The sequence below is a fragment of the Macaca nemestrina genome, chromosome 7 (assembly GCF_043159975.1).
Source record: "Macaca nemestrina isolate mMacNem1 chromosome 7, mMacNem.hap1, whole genome shotgun sequence".
Taxonomy (NCBI): domain Eukaryota; kingdom Metazoa; phylum Chordata; class Mammalia; order Primates; family Cercopithecidae; genus Macaca; species Macaca nemestrina.
The window spans coordinates 30,153,301-30,173,451 of NC_092131.1; the positions used below are offsets into that span (position 1 = coordinate 30,153,301).

General features: G+C 40.1%; 1 protein-coding gene across 2 annotated transcripts in view; it reads left to right on the plus strand.

The window, feature by feature from the left end:
* The window catches only part of LOC105495835 (SNW domain containing 1), a 44,080-nt gene that overhangs the window by 22,901 nt on the left and 1,028 nt on the right, over positions 1-20,151 (plus strand). For both annotated transcript variants that reach the window (XM_011765685.2, XM_011765686.2), the window contains exons 6-12: positions 1,047-1,151; positions 2,095-2,164; positions 3,428-3,493; positions 5,859-5,975; positions 7,327-7,468; positions 15,419-15,515; positions 17,812-17,929. In XM_011765685.2, coding sequence (XP_011763987.1) covers positions 1,047-1,151; positions 2,095-2,164; positions 3,428-3,493; positions 5,859-5,975; positions 7,327-7,468; positions 15,419-15,515; positions 17,812-17,929 — 715 coding nt within the window. The remainder of the gene's footprint in view (positions 1-1,046; positions 1,152-2,094; positions 2,165-3,427; positions 3,494-5,858; positions 5,976-7,326; positions 7,469-15,418; positions 15,516-17,811; positions 17,930-20,151) is intronic.

The following is a 20,151-nucleotide window of genomic DNA, read 5'->3' on the forward strand; positions in this document are numbered from 1 at the left end:
ATGTTGGCCAGGCTGGTCTCGAACTTCTGACCTCAAATAATCCATCCTCCTCAACCTCCCAAAGTGCCGGGATTATAGGCGTGAGCCACTGTGCCCAGCCTATGCTCTTTTCTTTCTTTCATTTTTTTTTTTTGAGATGGAGTTTTGCTCTGTCACGCAGTCTCACTCTTTCACGCAGGCTAGAATGCAATGGCACGATCTTGGTTCACTGTAACCTCTGCTTCCTGGGTTCAAGCGATTCTCCTGCCTCAGCCTCCTGAGTAGCTGGGATTACAGGCTTGCACCGCCATGCTTAGCTAATTTTTGTATTTTTAGTAGAGACAGGGTTTCACCACGTTGGCCAGGCTGGTCTCAAACTCCTGACCTCAGATGATCCGCCCACCTCGCCCTCGCAAAGTGCTGGGATTGCAGGCATGAGCCACCCGGCCTGGCCCTATGCTATTTTCAAATTATATTTTTTATTTTTAGAAATTAACAATTACTTGTGGTATATGACCTAAATCACAATTATTATTTATAGGTAATAGATATCTTTATAATACTTCTAAATTTTGAGACGTTTCACTTGACTAAAGCTGCATAGAGAGATGAATTACATACAGATATTAAGGGAAAATTCAGAGTTGGTAGGGCTTCTGTCATTATTTTTTCTCTGTTTTATAACCTATGATTAATCAAAAACTGCTAACTGTAAGTTTCCTGCTGGGATTATTATGAGTATTTTTTCCTCAGATGCAGGCATACCAAATAGGTACTATTTTCTAGACTGCTTGTCTGTGAAACTGAACTCTGCACCTTCCATGTTGGAAAACATATGAGGATGGGTTATTTGCAAACTAATACCACTCAAGTTTTTTACTGTAACTCGTAATTTATGTTCTTTTATCCCTCTTGCTGTCTGCTTTGTCTAAATATTGTGTTAATTTTCTGTTAATACTTTGCGAAAGGAATTGAAAATGTAGTCTAGCTTAAGATTGTAATAGAAGGAAAATACCTACTGAAAGCTTGAACTAATTACACCTTTAGTTTTTATCTGCTTTCTTCAGATATACACCATCTCAGCAAGGAGTGGCATTCAACTCTGGAGCTAAACAGAGGGTTATTCGGATGGTAGAAATGCAGAAAGATCCAATGGAGCCTCCAAGGTTCAAGTAAGTAAAAAGGAATAGGCTACTAATACACACAATAACATGGATGAATCTCAAAACGATTATGCTGAGTGAAAGAAGCCAGACGAAAACAAGTACATACAGTATGATTCCATTTATATAAAACTCCAGGAAATGCAAACTAACCTGTAGTTACAGAAGGATCGGTGGTTGCCTCTGGGGAAGGAGGTAGGGACAGAGAGGAGATGAGAGGGACAAGAGGAATAGGCAAGGGGCAAGCAGAAACTTTTGGGGATGATAGACATGTTCACTATCTTGCTTGTGATGATGATTTCACAGGTGCATATTTGTGTCAAAATTTAATCAAATTATGTACTTTAAATATGTATAGCTAATAAATGTCAATTATCTCAATAAACTTGCCTTTTTTTTTTTTTTGAGACAGAGTCTTACTCTGTCACCCAGGCTAGAGTGCAGTGGCGCCATGTCAGCTCACTGCAAGCTCCGCCTCCTGGGTTCATGCCATTCTCCTGCCTTGGCTTCCCGAATAGCTGGGACTACAGGCACCTGTCACCACGCCCAGCTAATTTTTTGTATTTTTAGTAGAGACGGGGTTTCACCGTGTTAGCCAGGATGGTCTCGATCTCCTGACCTCAGGCGATCTGCCCACCTCGGCCTCCCTAAGTGCTGTAATTACAGGTGTGAGCCACCGCACCCAGCCTCAAGCTGCTTTTTAAAATGGAAAAAAAGTATATTACTCTGCAAAATGACAGTAATGTTGTGGAGGTGGGGTGAGTAACGATTTCAAAGTTGACCAAGTTTTATTCATTGTAGAAGTGGAGTGGTAAGTGTATATCATTATACAATCTCTGTTTTTGTCTATGTTTGAAACTTTTATGCAAGAAAAAGGAGGGGAGACTTGGTATGATGACTAAAAGGGAGGAAACTATATCACTGTGTGGTTGTGTTTTGATTTATACTTCAGGATTAATAAGAAAATTCCCCGGGGACCACCTTCTCCTCCTGCACCTGTCATGCATTCTCCTAGCCGAAAGGTATTCTTTGCTGTAGTCCAAAATCTTTTTTTCTACTTATGGTTATTAATTTTATAGATAATTTCCCTATGTCTGTACAGGTGCATGTCACCACATTGACTTGTAGTTTCTTTTTTTATTTTTCAAGATGAAGTTTCAAGAATGCTTATGAGAATGTATATAACATGTTAGCTATACGTTTTGTTATTAGTAACCCAAACCCTACTTTTATTTTTTTTATTTATTTATTTTTTTTTTGAGACGGAGTCTCACGCTGTTGCCCAGGCTGGAGTGCAGTGGCGCGATCTCGGCTCACTGCAAGCTCCGCCTCCCGGGTTCCCGCCATTCTCCTGCCTCAGCCTCCTGAGTAGCTGGGACTACAGGCGCCCGCCACCGCGCCCGGCTAATTTTTTTTGTATTTTTAGTAGAGACGGGGTTTCACTGTGGTCTCGATCTCCTGACCTTGTGATCCGCCCGCCTCGGCCTCCCAAAGTGCTGGGATTACAGGCTTGAGCCACCGCGCCCGGCCAAACCCTACTTTTAATGGAATGGACAGGGTCTGCTGTTTCAGTTAAAGGATGTTATTGGAAATGAATATATGGGTTTATTAGGTCCCTGATAATTTGAGTGACTTTTTAAGATATATTTTGTTAATCAAAAGAACAATTTTTCATCCAAAAGAAGTCACATTGGCCAGGCATGGTGGCTCAGGCCTGTAATCCCAGCACTTTGGGAGGCCGAGGCGGACGGATCACCTGAGGTCAGGAGCTCAAGACCAGCCTGACCAACATGGAGAAACCCCGTCTCTACTTAAAAAAAAAAAAAAAAAAAAAAAAGTTAGCCGGGCGTGGTGGCGCATGCCTATAATCCCAGCTACTTGGGAGGCTGAGGCAGGAGAATCACTTGAACCCAGGAGGTGGAGGTTGTGGTGAGCTGAGATCACACCATTGCACTCCAGCCTGGGCAACAAAAGCGAAACTCCGTCTCAATAAAATAAAAAAGAAAAAAGAAGTCGCATCGCTTTAAATATGGAAAAATACTAGCCAACATTTGTAACTGTCAAGAATAATTTCTAGATTATTTTCCATTTTTCCCAGTAGTTCAAAGTTATTACTAGAATTATATGGTAAACTAGTGCTAGCAAACAAATGGACTGTTGGCCTTTTACTATGTCTGTGCATATGTCAGTGTATATGGAGCTATCTTTGGAGATAAAGATTATACTTAAGATTTACTTTGTAGACTATAAATCTAAACCTGTCTCTTCTTTCACTCTTCTCTCAGATGACTGTAAAGGAACAACAAGAGTGGAAGATTCCTCCTTGTATTTCTAACTGGAAAAATGCAAAGGTAATTAAGTTGTCAAATCAGTCTCTGTTAGTATTATAACCTACTGGAAAATACCAATAAAACAACTACAGCCTGCGTAACTGTAGTTGAAACAACACATGGCTTAACTGAGTATTTTCAAAAAGGAATGCCCAATTTGGTGACTTTTTTAATGTAATAGAAATGTTAGTGTGCCAGGCACATGAATACCGTGTCAGTTCTTTTTTTTTTCTTTTTTTTTTTTGAGATGGAGTCTCACTTTGTCACTAGGCTGGAGTACAGTGGCATGATCTCAGCTCACTGCAACCTCCGCCTCCCAGGTTGCAGCGATTGCCTTGCCCCAGCCTCCTGAGTAACTGGGACTACAGGCGCATGCCACCACGCCCGGCTAATTTTTTGTATTTTAGTAGAAATGGAGTTTCACCCTGTTGGCCAGATGGTCTTGATCTCCTGACCTTGTGATCCGCTGGCCTTGGCCAACCAAAGGGCTGGGATTGCAGGTGTGAGCCACCGCATCTGGCCCCATATCAGTTCTTTTAGTGAATTGTAGCTAGCAGAAACATAGAGAAGGAATAAGTATAATAAAGTGCCATATAAATACAAGATGGTATTTAGAAAACTCAAATTTATGTCTAAAAATTGTTTCCAAAAGAAAGTAAACTGGTGTAAAAGATTATATGACAAGAACAGAGTAAATGTTTGGATACTTTAAGTGCTTTTATATTCAACTACTTGGCTCTATAGTAGTGAAGGCTTAAGCTATATGTCTCTAATAATCGCCAAAGTTTCTAGGAGTTGTTAAGAATCTGTTGATTGTGGGATAGGTTCCCTAATTACTCTTTCCTCTTCCCTGAATCATAGTTCATGGTTTTACTTTTGATGGATAAAGAAGGCCATTTCAGGTTTCTTAAGAGAATTTATGTACTCACCCTAAACAAAGAGGTTGTTGACTGGTCTGATTCGAGTTCATGAATGTTATGTAACTGGATGGTATCTTGAGCTGGTTCTGTAACGCTTCATTTTTATGAGACCATGGACTTAAAGGTCAACATTTGAGAGACTAGTCAGGTATCTGGAAAATAAAACTAAGCCTGAAAGTTACATAGATATTCAAGTATAGTTCTTGAGTTATTGAAATGGGATGCAAAGTTTTAGAATGTAGAATGTCAGTGGTTTAGCAAACGGTTTTTTTCTTTTTTCTTTTTCTTTTCTTTTTTTTTTTTTTTTTTTTTGAGACAGGGTCTTGCTCTGTTGCCCAGGCTGGAGTACAGTGGTATGATCATGGCTCACTGCAGCCTAAACCTCCCACACTCAGGCATTCCTCCCACCTTAGCCTCCCAAGTAGTTGGGACCACAAGTGTGCCCCACCGTACCTGGCTACTTTTTTGTATTTTTGGTAGAGACAGGGTTTCACCATGTTGCCAGGCTGGTCTTGAACTCCTGGGCTCAAGCAGTCTACCTGCCTTGGCCTCCCAAAGTGTTGGGATTACAGGCTTGAGCCACTGCACCCAGCCTTTTTTTTTCTATTTACTAAAACTTCAGGGTTCTAAGAATATAACAGATCATTAAGAGAGTACAGCAGATTTAACTTCCTATAGATGCTAAGATTATAGTGATTTATTCTGCCTTTGTTTGACTGTTACATTTATTTGAGGAGCAACTGTTGAACTGTTTGACACTGATTTCCTTTTATTAAAATCCACAATTATCAGCACAAGTATCTATTTTTCCAGAGGTTGGGTTCTGAAATCCTACTGTCTGAGTTTAAATCCTAGTCCTCCACTTATTTTAACGGTATGACCTTGGGGATGTTACCAAAGCATCAGTGAAATGGACACAATGTTAGAAGCTTTATAGAGTTATTATGAAGGTTAAATGAGACCATAGATGTGTTTGATCTTCTGCATAAAGCACTCATTGATAGCTGCTGTTATTTTGCGTCGTTGTAAAGAAAGATATAAGGAAAAAGAACCCCAGTTAAGTTTAAGTGGGTCCTAAAATATGGGCATATTTTAATTTAATTTTAGCCAGGCTTGATGGCTCGTGCCTGTAATCCCAGCACTTTGGGAGGCTAAGGGTGGATCACCTGAGGTCAGGAATTCAAAACCACCCTGGCCAACATGGTGAAACTCCGTCTCTACTAAAAATACAAAAACTAGCTGAGTGTAGTGGCACACGCCTATAGTCCCAGCTAGTTGGGAGGCTGAGGTAGGAGACTCACTTGAACCCAGGAGACAGAAGTTGCATTGAGCCAAGATGGCACCCCTGCACTCCAGCCAGGGTGACAGAGCCAAGACTCCAGCTCGAAAAAAATTAAATTAATTTAACTTCAAATAATTAATTGAAGCACTTCTGTGACTGGGTTTTCTGTCTGCTTTCACCCTAGGGTTATACAATTCCATTAGACAAACGTCTGGCTGCTGATGGAAGAGGACTACAGACAGTACACATAAATGAAAATTTCGCCAAACTGGCAGAAGCCCTCTACATTGCTGATCGGAAGGTTGGTTGGTTATAATTTGTTTAATGCTCTTGTTACTTTTAAAATCCATTCTTGGTTACCTAAGGTACTGATAATTTAACTATAGTACCAAGCACCCAGAGAGAGTCTCACCCATGGTACGTGTGTCAGAAATGGCAGCTGCTAGTTGGCAGCTGTCTGCATGCTCCTAGCCTTTGTAGATGTGTACATACACCCCACAATGGTGATCCGGCTCCCTCACAACATGCCAGAATAATGATTTGCTGGGGATGATCCCATTTTGTGAAGACTGCTAGGTTTCGTAATTCTTGATTTCAAATTTTCCTGTATTTTAGATGTAGCTGTCCCACAAAAAGGCAGTTGCAGGCAAAGACAGATAAACATTCTAATGAATTGAATGCTACATAAAATGGCGTTCATAGCATTGGCCATCTATTAGTATTGCATAATGTATTAAATATTATGAAATTAGGCCAGGCACAATGGCTCATGCGTATAATCCCAGCACTTTGGGAGGCCAAGGCTGGTGGATTCCTTGAGATCGAGAGTTCAAGACCAGCCTGGCCAATGTGGTGACACTCCATCTCTACTAAAAATATAAACATTAGCTGGCGGGCACCTGTAATCCCAGCTACTTGGGAGGCTGAGGCAGGAGAATCTCTTGAACCCAGGAGGCGGAAGTTGCAGTAAGCCAAGATTGCACCACTGTACTCCAGGCTGGGCAGCAGAGTAAGACACTTCATCTCAAAAAATATATATAAATATAAATATTATGGAATTAATAAATGATATTGAAGTTCACATGCATCATAGCATGTGTTTAGAACATAAAAAAAAGTCTTGTATCACAGTGAGTTCCTTATAAAAATTATCTAGCAGATGTAAGTTAAGATTTTATCTTGAGTTGACTTGATTCATTTTGAAAATGTAACCAGTCCCTTTTTATTTATTGATTTATTTTGAGATGTATCTCACTATGTTGCCTAGGCTGGTCCCAAGCTCCGGAGCTCAAGCAGCCCTTCCACTCTGGCTTCCCATAGTGCTAGGATTACAGGAGAGAGCCACTATGCTTGGCTTTACTTTTGTTTTTTAGATTGTTTCTGAGAAAGCATTAGTGAAACACTTGATTTACAAGATTAATTGGGGTCACTATAGTTTCAATCACTAAAATATTCCCAGAGAAGAAAGCTGACCTTGCAGTGTCTTCCAGGCAGGATATCTTTTAGTGGACAAGATTCTTTGTTTTAATTAGCAGTAACAAATCTGAATGCTGTATGATTGCTCTTACCAGCCAGATTTTAGGGAGCTGGATGACAGCCATAAATATTTATCCCATGATAGTGTCCTGTTTAACATGTGACTTTACTAACAGGCTCGTGAAGCTGTGGAAATGCGTGCCCAAGTAGAGAGAAAAATGGCTCAGAAAGAAAAGGAAAAACACGAAGAGAAACTTAGAGAAATGGCTCAGAAAGCCAGGGAGAGAAGAGCTGGGATCAAAACTCACGTGGAAAAAGGTATGACATTCTCATTACTGAATTGAATTTTACTTGGTGAACAAAATACATCTATTTTAGAAAATCTTTTTTTTTCCTACTGCATATAAAGTTAGGTACATCTAAACAAAATTTAGATACTTCAGATATAGTGTAGAAATGGAGAGTAATCTCTGCCTTAGTAAACTGAAGCAACAGGAGATAATAAAAAAGTGGGTCTTCAGTTTGGGACTGTACCAGAAGTTTTTAAACTTCTGAGCAATGTACTTTTAAAAATTGCGTTATTACTCAAATGATAGGCTTGATTTTCTCTTATTTTAATCTCAAAACTTAAGAGAAATTAGGTATCTAACTGAATAATTCCACTCCCTCATATGGTGAAATAATCCGGAGTTTTTCTACCTTGTAGGCTCTAATGCATTTCTCATCATTAAATCTGCCAGTATTTTCTCTCTGACTTTACTTAGTGGTCTACATTGGTGTATTAATTCAATTAGAGTGGGAAGTCGAGTCCTAATTATAATTCAAGAAATTCTGTGAGGGTGGTTTTTTTCATTACTGAATTCTTACCTGGTACATTTATTCATTCTTTCATCTATTTAGTTCATATTGAGCATCTGCTGTGTGCAAGGTTCTCTTTTAGACACAAGGTGTTTTTGCTAGACAGTGGGTAGGGGGATGGGATATAACAATCAACATTCTAGTGAGTGTAGACAGACAAAAGTTAATGATGTAGTATAGTAAAAGGTAATAATTGATATGGAAGAAAAATAATACAGGGAAGGAGGATATAAAATTGCTGGAAGGTGAGAGTGGTCAAATAGCCCTCGCTTCTGAGATGGTACTGTTAGCAGAAATACTTGAAGGAAGTAAGGAAGCAAACCATGTGGATTTCTGGGGGAAGAGCATCCCACACAGAAGGGCCAGCAGGTACACGACTGAGATGGAAGTATGCCTAGTGTGGCTCAAGGAAGAGCAGGCAGGCCAACGTGACTGGATTGTATGAGAAAGAAGGGGATAAGCAGGAGATGAGGTGTCAGAATATTTAGGGCAGGTGGGAAGAGTAGTGGCCAGATCATGTATGGCCTTTTAACCTAAAGATAAAGCTTTTACGACAAGTGAAAAGGGAAGCAATTGCAGGGTTTTGAGCATAGTGATGTGACCTGACATATTGTTTTCCAGCCGTATTGTGGTATAATTAACAAAAATTGTATAAAATATACAACATGATGTTTTAATATACACTGTGAAATATTCACCACTGTCAAGCTAATTAACTTATCAGTCATCTCTTATAGTTACTTTTTAAATGTTTTGGTGAGAACATTTAAGATCTACTCTCTTAGCAGATTTCAAATATACAATGCAGTACTGTTAACTGTAGTTACCATACAGCATTTTAGATCTCCAGAAGTTACTCATCCTGCGTAAATGAGATTTCGTACCGTGTGACCATTTCCCCAACATATATTTTTAAAAGACCTCCCTGGCTGCTGTGTTAAAAATAGAATACTGTGGAGTGGGCATGGGCTAATGCCTTCCAAATAAACTGTAAGAGAGATGGTAACAAGAGGTAGCAAAAACATGGTCCCATATTGGACGTATTTTGGTGGTAGAGTTGACAAAATTTGCTTGTGGATTAGGTGGAGATACAAAAAAGAAGTAGGAGTTAAGGATGACTCCAGAACTTTTATCCTAAGCAGTTGGGAGGGATTAAATTGCCAACTTCTCAGGATAAAAGTAAATATTACTTTTATTTACTAATATTGGGAAGTCTGCAGGAGGAGCATGTTTGGGAGGGAAAGATGAAGAATTTAATACAGTTAAGGATATGTTAAGTTTAAGATGGAGGTGCCAGATAATTGGTTACAGGAGTCTAGAGTTCAACCATAGGGAAATAACCAGAGTTTTAAGTAGTGAGCTACTTCCCTCGGTTATATATGAATGACTTAATAAGGTGAGATATAAATACCTGCCTGGTTGTATACCTAACCATAGAATATAATTAGAAGTAAAACTTACTGCATCTGAGTTCTCTAATAAGAAAACAACAACAGAATGGTTCTCAAGAAATTAAAAATTTTAATGAATCTCTTGCCAGATAGTAGTAAAAACTAACATTTATCAGGTGCTTATTATGGTGGGCACCACTCTGAGTACTTTATTTGTATTATCTCTTAATCCCTGGGGTGACCCTATGTAGTGGTACTATTATTGTGACTGTTTTACAGAGCAGGAAACTGCAGGAAACTAAGGCTCATAGTGATTAAGTAATCTGCCCAGGTCACATGGTTAATTGGCTATAGAACCAGGATTTGAATCTAGACAGGCTTGCTCCAGATCTTATGCTGTCAACTGTACTCCATTCCCTCAGACAGACGAGGGTAGAAAAAAATGAAGATAGGTATAAACACAGTGGAAATCAAGATCCAGCCAGCCCCTAAGGGAAATAAGCAGACAGTTCTTTATTCAATAGAATCTTTGAAAATATAAGGGAAACATTATGCATAATTCTTTTTTTCTGATTTTTAAAGTATTATTATTATTATTATTATTATTATTTTGAGACAGAGTTTCGCTCCTTTGCCCAGGCTGAAGTGCAATGATGCAACCTCAGCTCACTGCAACCTCCGTTTCCCGGGTTCAAGCGATTCTCCTGCCTAAGCCTTCCGAGTAGCTGGGATTAAAGGTGCCCATCACCATGCCCAGCTAATTTTTTCTATTATTAGTAGAGATGGGGTTTCACCATATTGGCCAGGCTGGTCTCAAACTCCTGACCTCAGGTGACCCACCTGCCTCAGTCTCTCAAAGTGCTGGGATTACAGGCATGAGCCACCGTACCCAGCCTTTCCTGACATTTTATTATGAAAATTTTCAAACATACAGAAAAGCTGAAAGAATTATATGATGAACACCCATATCTCCTGCCACCTAGATTATACACTTAATTTTTTTTTTTAAACAATTAACGTTGCTCCCATGAAAGAAAAGCTTTAGGACTTGACAACTTCACTGCTGAATTCTTCCAAACATTTAGAGAACTAAATACCAGTTCTACTCAAGCTATTCCAAAAAATTGAAGAGAAGGGAATGCTTCCAAATCCATTCTACAAGGTCATTATTATCCTGACACCAAAACTAGACAAATATACAACAAAAAAGAAAACCACAGGCTAACATCCCTGATAGTCATAGATGCAAAAATCCTTAACAAAATTCTAACAAATAGAACACATTAAAAAAGATTTAACAACACATTTAAAAAGATCATTCTTCATAATCAACTGAACTATCCTTCATCCCAAGGATGCAAGGATGGTTCAGTATATGCAAATCAGTAAGTGTGATACATCACAATAATAGAACCAAAAATAAGAACCATAGCATCATTTCAATAGAAACTGAAAAAGCATTTGAAAAAAGTCAACATCCCTTCACGATAAAAACTCTCAACAGAGTGAGCTTAGAAGGAACATAACTAAAAATATTTAAGGCTATATATGACAGACCCACAGCTGACATTATACTGAATGGAGAAACATTGAAAGTCTTTACTCGGAGATCTGGAACAAGGCAAGGATGCCCATTTTCACCACTGTAATTCAACATGGGACTGGAAGTCCTTGCTGGTGGAATTTAGGCAAGAGAAAGAAATAAAGGGCATCCAGATTGGAAAGGAAGGTTGGGCACAGTGGCTCACACCTGTAATCCCAGCACTTTGGGAGGCTGAGATGGGCAAATCACTTGAGGTCAGGAGTTCCAGACCAGCCTGGGCAACATGGTAAAACCCTGTCTCTACTAAAAATACAAAAATTAGCTGGGTATGGTGGCGTTCACCTGTAATCCGAGCTACTCAGGACGCTGAGTCACAAGAATTGCTTGAGCCCGGGAGGCAGAGGTTACAGCGAGCTGAGATCACGCCACTGTACTCCAGCCTGGGCAACAAAGAAGGACTCCATCTCAAACCAAAAAAAAGAAAAAAAAACAAGGAAGACATCAAATTATACTTGATCAGAGACATTATGAATCCTATATTTAGAAAAACCTAATGACACCACCAGAAAACTTAAAACTGATAAACGAATTCAGTAACATTACAAGATACAAAAGCAACATACAAAAATCTGTAGCATTTCTATATACAAATAGCATACCCAAGCTGAAAAAGAAGACAGTCCCATTTATAGTAGCTACAAAAAAACTACCTAGGAATAAATTTTTTGTTTGTTTGTTTGTTTGTTTGTTTGTGTGTTTTTTTGAGATGGAGTCTCACTCTGTCACCCAGGCTGGAATGCAGTGGCGTGATCTCAGCACATTGCAACCTCTGCTCCCCGGGCTTAACCAATCCTTGTGTTTCTGCCTCCCGAGTAGCTGGGACAACAGGCGCACACCACCACGCCTGGCTAATATTTTTCTTATTTTTAGTAGAGATGGGGTTTCACCATGTTGGCCAGGCTGGTCTCAGACCTCAGGTGGTCTGCCTGCCTCGGCCTCCCAAAGTGCTGGTATTACAGGCATGAGTCACTGCATGTGGCCTCCTAGGAATAAACTTAACCAAAGAAGTGAAAGATCACCACAAAGAAAATGATAAAAGACTGATGAAAGTAACTGAAGAGGAGGCTGAGCATGGTGGCTCATACCTGTAATCCCAACACTTTGGGAGGCCAAGACAGAAGGATTACTTGAGGTCAGGGGTTCAAGACCACCCTGGGCAACATAGTGAGACCCTATCTCTTTTTTAGAAAAATAAAATTAAATGTTAAGAACAGAAATTGTAGAAGACACACAAAAAATGGAAAGATAGCCCATGCTCATGAATTGGAAAAATTAGTATTGTTAAAGTGTTCATACTACCCAAAGCTAGCTATAGACACAATGCACTCCCTGTCAAAATACCAATGACATTCTTCACAGAAATAGAAAAAACAATACTAAAATTTGTATGGAACCACAAAAAAAACCAAATAACCAAAGAAAACTGGAGGCATCACACTGCCTGGCTTCAAAGTGTACTACAAGGTTATAGTAACCAAAGCAGCATGGTACTGCCATAAAAACAGACACATAGACCAGTGGAACAGAATAGAGAACCCAGAAATAAATGGATTGGCTGTAAATGCATGGAATTTTTGATTGTTTGGAGACAAGGTCTCACTCTGTCATCCAGCCTGGAGTGCAGTGATGTAATCTTAGCTCACTGCAACCTCTGCCTCTCAGGCTCAAGCTATCCTCCCGCCTTGGCCTCCCAAGTAACTGGGTCTAAGGCATGCACCACCATGCCTGGCTAATTTTTGTATTATTTGTAGAGACAGGGTTTTGCCATTACACCCAGGGTGGTCTCAACCTCCTGGCCTCAAGTGATCCACTCGTCTCGGCCTCCCAAAGTGCATTACAGGCATGAACCACCACCATGCCCAGCCAATGCGTGGATTTTTAACACTGATGCCCAAAGCATACATTGGGGAAAGGATAGGCTCTTCAATAAATAGTGCTGTAAAAACCGAATAGTCACATGCAAAAGAATGAAAATAGACCTCTATTTCTTACCACGTACAAGAATCAAATCAAAATGCATTAAAGACTTAAATATAAGGCCTGAACTATGAAACTACTAGATGAAAACATTGGGGACATGCTTCAGGACATTGGTCTGGGCAAAGATTTTTTGGGTAAAATCTCAAAAACATAGACAGCAAAAGCAAATATAGACAAATGGGATTGCGTCAAGCTGAAAAGCTTCTGCACAGCAAACAGTCAACAGACTGAAGAGGCCACCTACAGAATGGGAGAAAATGGTTGCAAACTATGCATTTTAGAAAGAATTAATAACCAGAATGTACAAGAACTCAATAGCAAAGAAACCAGATAGTCTGATTTTAAAATGGGCAAATGATCTGAATAGACAGTCTCAAAAGAAGACATACTTATGGCCAACAGGTGTATGAAAAAATGTTCAGCATCACCAATCATCAGGGAACTTCAAATCAAAACCACGGTGAGATACTATGTCACCCCAGTTAAAATGGCTATCACCAAAAAGACAATAACAGATGCTGGTGAGGATACAGAAGCGGAGGGAACTTCCACTAGTACATTGTTAGTAAGAATGTAAATTAGTACAGCCACTGTGGAAAACAATATGGCAGTTCTTCAAAAAACTGAAAATAGAACCACTACACAATCCAACAATCCACTGCTGGGTATATATCCAAAAGAAAATCAGTATATCAAATCAAAAAGGGATATCTGCACTCCATGTTCATTGCAGTGCTCTTTACAATAACCAAGATACACAGAATATGTCCAGTGGGTGAATGGATAAAGAAAATGTGGTCTATATACACAATGGGATGTTACTCTGCCTTAAAAAAGAATGAAATGTAATTTGCAACAATATGGATGGAACTGAAGGTTATTAAGTGAATAAGCCTGGCACAGAAAGACAAATACCGAATCTTCCCACTTGTATGTGGGAGCTAAAAAAGTTGGTCTCAGGAAAGTAGAGAGTAGAATGGTGGTTACCAGTGGTTGGGAAGGATGTTGGGGATAGGGAGTGGAGAGAGATTGGTTGATGGTACAAAAACACAGAAAGAGTAAGTTCTAATGTTCCTAGTACAATGGGGAGAATAGTTAATGATAATTTATTGTATATAGCAAAATAGCTATGTTTCCAACTCAAATAAATGTTTGAGGTGATGGATATCCTAATTACCCTGATTTGATTATTACACATTTTATTGATGTATCAAATATATATACCCCATAAATATGTATAATTATATATCAATAAAAATAAATTTTAAAAGCAATTAACGTTGATAAATTTGCTTTATCACATATTTGCCCATCTGTCCATCTATCCATCTGATTTACTGCATTGCATTTCAAAGTAAGTTGAAGACGGCAGTACATTTTACCTTAAATATTTTAGCTGCATGCTTGATTCTAGAATTCACATTCAAAAATTAATATTATTTATTAGACTTAAATTAATTGCAAGTAAGGTTTAAAAGGCTGAATGTGACTACAAAGAAGTTTGGAATATTCTCTTGTTCAAAATATTGGCTGGGCGCGGCGGATCACTTGAGGTCAGGAGTTCAAGACTACCTTGGTGAAACTCCATCTCTACTAAAAATAAAAAAGTAGCCTGCATGGTGGTGCACGCATATAATCCCAGCTACTTGGGAGGTTGAGGCAGCCGAGAAGCAGAGGTTGCAGTGAGCTGAGATCACTCCACTGCACTCCAGCCTGGGCAACAGAGTGAGACTCCTTCTCACAAAAAAAAAAAAAAAAAAAAACCCAAACAGGCTGGGCGCGGTGGCTCACGCTTGTAATCCTAGCACTTTGGGAGGCTGAGGCGGGCACATCACCTGAGGTTGGGAGTTTGAGACCAGCCTGACCAACATGGAGAAACCCCATCTCTACTAAAAATATAAAATTAGCTGGGCGTGGTGGCGCATGCCTGTAATCCCAGCTACTTGGGAGGCTGAGGCAGGAGAATCACTTGAACCCGGGAGGCAGAGGTTGCAGTGAGCTGAGACCGCACCATTGCGCTCCAGCCTGCGCAACAAGAGCGAAAGTCCGTCTCAAAAAAAAAATTAATGGGGCTGAGTGCAGTGGCTCACACCTGTGACTCCAGCACTTTGGGAGGCCTAGGTGGGAAGTTCACTAGAGCCTGGAGTTTGAGACCAGCATCGACAACATAGAGGGACCTCATCTTTACAAAACATTAAAAAATTAGCCAGGCATGGTGGCACACAACTGTGGTCCCAGGTACTTGGGAGGATGAGGCAGGAGGATCACTTGAATCCAGGAGGTAGAGGCTGCAGTGAACCATGTTCATGCTACTGCACTCCAGCCTGGGTGACAGAGTGAGACCCTGTTTCTTTTTAAAAAATTATATACACATGTACACATATGCACACATATAATAGATATTACAGTGAAGTACTTTTCAACTGTTCACAACAGAGGATGGGGAGGCACGTGAGAGGGATGAAATCCGGCATGACAGGCGAAAAGAGAGACAGCATGACCGGAATCTTTCCAGGGCAGCTCCTGATAAGAGGTAGGTGTTATTTAAGATACGTACCAATCATGGAGGCTGGGCGCGGTGGCTCACCCCTGTAATCCCAGCACTTTGGGAGGCCGATGTGGGCAGGAGATCGAGACCATCCTGGCTAACATGGTGAAACCCCATGTCTACTAAAAGTACAAAAAATTAGCCGGGCGTGGTCATGGTGGGCGTCTAGTCCCAGCTGCTCGGGAGACTGAGGCAGAAGAATGGTGTGAACCTGGGAGGTGGAGCTTGCAGTGAGCTGAGATGGCGCCACTGCACTCCAGCCTGGGCAGAGTGAGACTCCGTCTCACACAAAAAAAGATAGGTACCAATCATGAAGAGTGGCCTTTTTGTACCTTTTAGAGCAGAGTTTTTAGTCCACTAAGATCAGTTTTGCTTCTCTCCCTTTCTTCTTCAGTTTGATAACTTAATACATTAGCACTTAATTTTCTTATACTTAACTTTGTCTTAGCTCTAGTTGACTGTCTTTGGAATTAATCTTTTCTTCCATCACTTAAGTCAGAATTGAGAATGATGGGAATATGGAAAACAGAATTGAGATCAGATTTTTGAAAAGGATGTAGTAGTAAATTTGGACTGTTATAGTCAGTTCTTTTCCTACCTTAAATGGTGAGACAAATGGATTATGTGCCTCTTTAGACAGGAAATAAGCTGTCATGCTTTTACTGAGATCATTTTATATGCATAGTACTTTATATGCATCTAGTGCAATTGAGAAGAGCAGTTTTGAAAGAAGTGAAAATCAGCTCATTCTTAACAGAAGTTTAACTTACAGTTCAGAAAGACAGAGCTATCCATAAAATAATTTGAGAAAATTTGCAAAGCACTTTTAGTAAATATAAATGTATGGAACAAACTAAATACATATACGAGGGCATAAAGTATGGATTGGGGAAGTTTATGGCTCACCAAAGGCTGAGGACTTAAAGTTCTGAAAAGTAGAGGAAATGCTGCAATACAAAGGTAGAATTCTGAGTGAGGGTTAAATGCAAATATAAAATATTTTCTTCCCAAAGGAACAGTTTTCTATGCTCTGATCATCCCATGAGCCTAATACATTTTTCAAGTCATATTTTAAACACAAAAAAGAGGCTGGGCACGGTGGCTCACACCTATAATCCCAGCACTTTGGCAAGCCAAGGCGGGCGAATCACTTGAGGTCAGGAGTTCATCCAGCCTGGCCAACATGGTGAAACCCCCATCTCTACTAAAAATACAAAAATTAGCTGGGTGTGGTGGCACGTGCCTGTAGTCCCAGCTACTCGAGAGGCTGAAGTGGGAGAATCATTTGAACCCTGGAGGCAGAGGATTCAGTGAGCCAAGATCGTGCCACTATACTCCAGCCCGGGTGAGAGCGAGACTGTATCTCAAAAATAAAAATAAATAGGCGTTAAAAAGATTCCTGCTGGTGTTAATTGGCATATTTCATCTCCCTGGATAAATGACGTCATAGAGAAGCAGAGACTCTTACTCTTGAGTTGAGGGTAACGTACATGTAGAAGGAGGAGCAAAGTGTGAAAGTGTTTAATTAATGACAGTCTTGGTTAGTAATTCCTAAGTTGTAAAAGTTACAATGGCTCTGTGGATAAATTGGGCCCTCAAAACCAGTAAAGTGGCCATCAGAATTGACAACATAGAAAAGCTGTAAAATTGTAACTGGATGAAAATCAAATAGCCTGTAGAAATCATTTTGTGACCTGAGTTTTTAGTAAAATAAGTAATGACAGTTACCATGGTTTCATTGGGATATAGATTGCATGTATAATGAAACAGCCAGGAAACCAAATTAATTTGAATGTCAAAAATCATACTATTTCAGTCATTGACATGTTTTCCTCAAAATTCTAGTGGGATAAAATTACTAAATGTAGTTAGATAAAAGAGCTGTTTCTAGCTTATTTAAAATGATTCCTGTGCTACATCTAAATTGTATCCACTTCCCCAACCCCCAAACCATCATATGATAGTAAATATAGACCATAGCAATTTTATATCTCAGTATGGTTGTAAGGTGATTGCTTATATTAAAGAATTCCATGTCAACGAATCTGTTAGATGTTCTTTTGAGCTAACAGGATGTCCTAATTGTAAAACTCTTCCCTCTAATCTGAAATGCTTTATAAGGGCTGCCAACTTGATTATGTATTATCAAGGAATATACGTTCTCAAGATGTGAATGTGACATATTCATGTCCTTTGCTTCTGAGATTGGTTGTATTTCTATTGAACATACTCAGTTTGTCTATAAAGAGTTTTCAGTTAGTGATGTCGTATTTCAAAATAGGTCGAAACTTCAGAGAAATGAAAATCGGGATATCAGTGAAGTCATTGCTCTCGGTGTTCCTAATCCTCGGACTTCCAATGAAGTTCAGTATGACCAAAGGCTCTTCAACCAATCCAAGGTACAAGTTTAGGAAAGCATATTGTTGTGTTGATGTGAATACCTATCCTCAGGGAAACGAAAATTACCATACTTCATATTTGGATGTAAATGCCAGCATGATGACAAAAAAATTGGAAGTTGTATGTTGAAACTTGAGACAAGAAAGATGAAACAGTTCTGATTTTAACTTCTTACAGTGGACTGAAATTTGAGACACTAGGAGAAGAAAGAAATTAGGTGATTAAAAACTTGGTGCTGTACTCGGGAGGCTGAGGCAGGAGAATGGCGTGAACCCGGGGGGCGGAGCTTGCAGTGAACCGAGATTGAGCCACTGCACTCCAGCCTGGGCGACAGAGCGAGACTCTCTGTCTCAAAAAAAAAAAAAAAACAACAACTTGGTGCTGTGGTATGTCAATCTTTTGTTTTTAAAATAGAACCAGGGAGGACAGGCACGGTGGCTTTTGCCTATAATCCCAACACATTTGGAGGCCGAAGCAGGCAGATCACCTGAGGTCAGGAGTTTGAGACCAGCCTGGCCAATGTGGTGAAACCCCAGCTCTACTAAAAATACGAAAATTAGCCAGGTGTGGTGGTGCATGCCTGTAATCCTCACTACTTGGGAGGCTGAGGCACGAGAATTGCTTCAGCTTGTGGTGAGCCAAGATTGTGCCACTGTACTCTAGCCTGGGTGACTGAGACTCTATCTCAAAAAAATAAAATAGAGCCAGTGTCCTACAAAAGTTCCTCTTGGGTTTTTTGTTGTTCATTTTTGGGTTTTTTTTTTTTTTTAATGCTATAGAAATATGTCAATTTGGGAATCTTTTAAAAATGAAGCTGTAAAACTGGATTAAAGTACTAGGCTGGCTGTCAGGAAATCTGATTTCTAGTACCAATTGCCATTAGCTAACTAGGACACTTTAAGCCTGGGAAAACACAAGGCGGGTGCGTGCACACACACACACGGTAAGAATACAAAGGTGTAAGTTCTACTGGAAAGTGGAGTGGGAAACTTTATGACTTGGAGGTTTTAAGTAAGCTCTTCCAAGTGATAATTTATTAGGTGCATTTTATATTCTTGGCATTGTTCTAAATCTTGTTATTATCTCAATTCTTACAAAAATCCTTTGAAATAATACTATTCTCTCATGTTATAGATGAGGAAATTGAAACACAGGTTTACCTTGTGACTGATGGAATTAAGATTCAAGTCTTGATCTCAAAGCTTTATTATTATTATTTTTTTTTTGAGATGGAGTCTCACTGTCACCCAGGCTGGAGTACTGTGGCGCCATCTTGGTTCACTGCAACCTCCACCTCCCAGGTTCAAGGGATTCTCCTGCCTCAGCCTCCTGAGTTGCTGGGATTACTACAGGCACATGCCACCACGCCCGGCTATCTTTAGTAGAGACAGGGTTTCATCATGTTGGGTCAGGCTGGTCTCAAACTCCTGATCTTGTGATCCTCCCGCCTTGGCCTCCCGACGTGCTGGGATTACAGGCGTGGGCCACTGCGCCCAGCGCATTTCAAAGCTTTCTTAACCACTATACAAAGGCAGCTTACCAGCTGAGCAAAGGGATCTAGGGGTGAAATTTCACGTAAGTAAAATATTTTCAAGATAATCACCTATTAGAAGCTTAAGCTTAAAACATTTAAAAATTGTGATGAAAATATTTCTGGCTGGGCACTGTGGCTCACACCTGTAATCCTAGCACTTTGTGAGACCTAGGCAGGCAGATTGCTTGAACCCAGTTTAAGACCAGCCTGGGCAATATGGCAAAACCCTGTGTACAAAAAATTAGCTGGACATGTTGGCACACACCTGTACTCCTAGCTACTTGGGAGGCTGAGGTGGGAGGAACACTTGAGCACAGGGAGGTTGCAGCTGCAGTGAGCTTATATAGCGTTTTGTGAGACCAAGGCAGGCAACCACCTGAGGTCAGGAGTTCAGGACCATCCTGGCCAACATGGTAAAACCCTGTCTCTACTAAAAATACAAAAATTAGCCGGGTGTGGTGGCACGTGCCTGGAATCCCAGCCACCTGGGAGGCTGAGGCAGGAGAATCGTTGGAACTGGGAGGCAGTGGCTGCAGTGAGCCAAGATCACGCTACCGCAGTCCAACCTGGGTGACAAAGCAAGACTCCGTCTGAAGAAAAAAAAAAAAAGAATCCAAAGTTATGAAGTTTATATGCTAGCAGTTTTTTAATGAAGACCTTTAATTTGCAGTTCAGATTGTTGAAAAT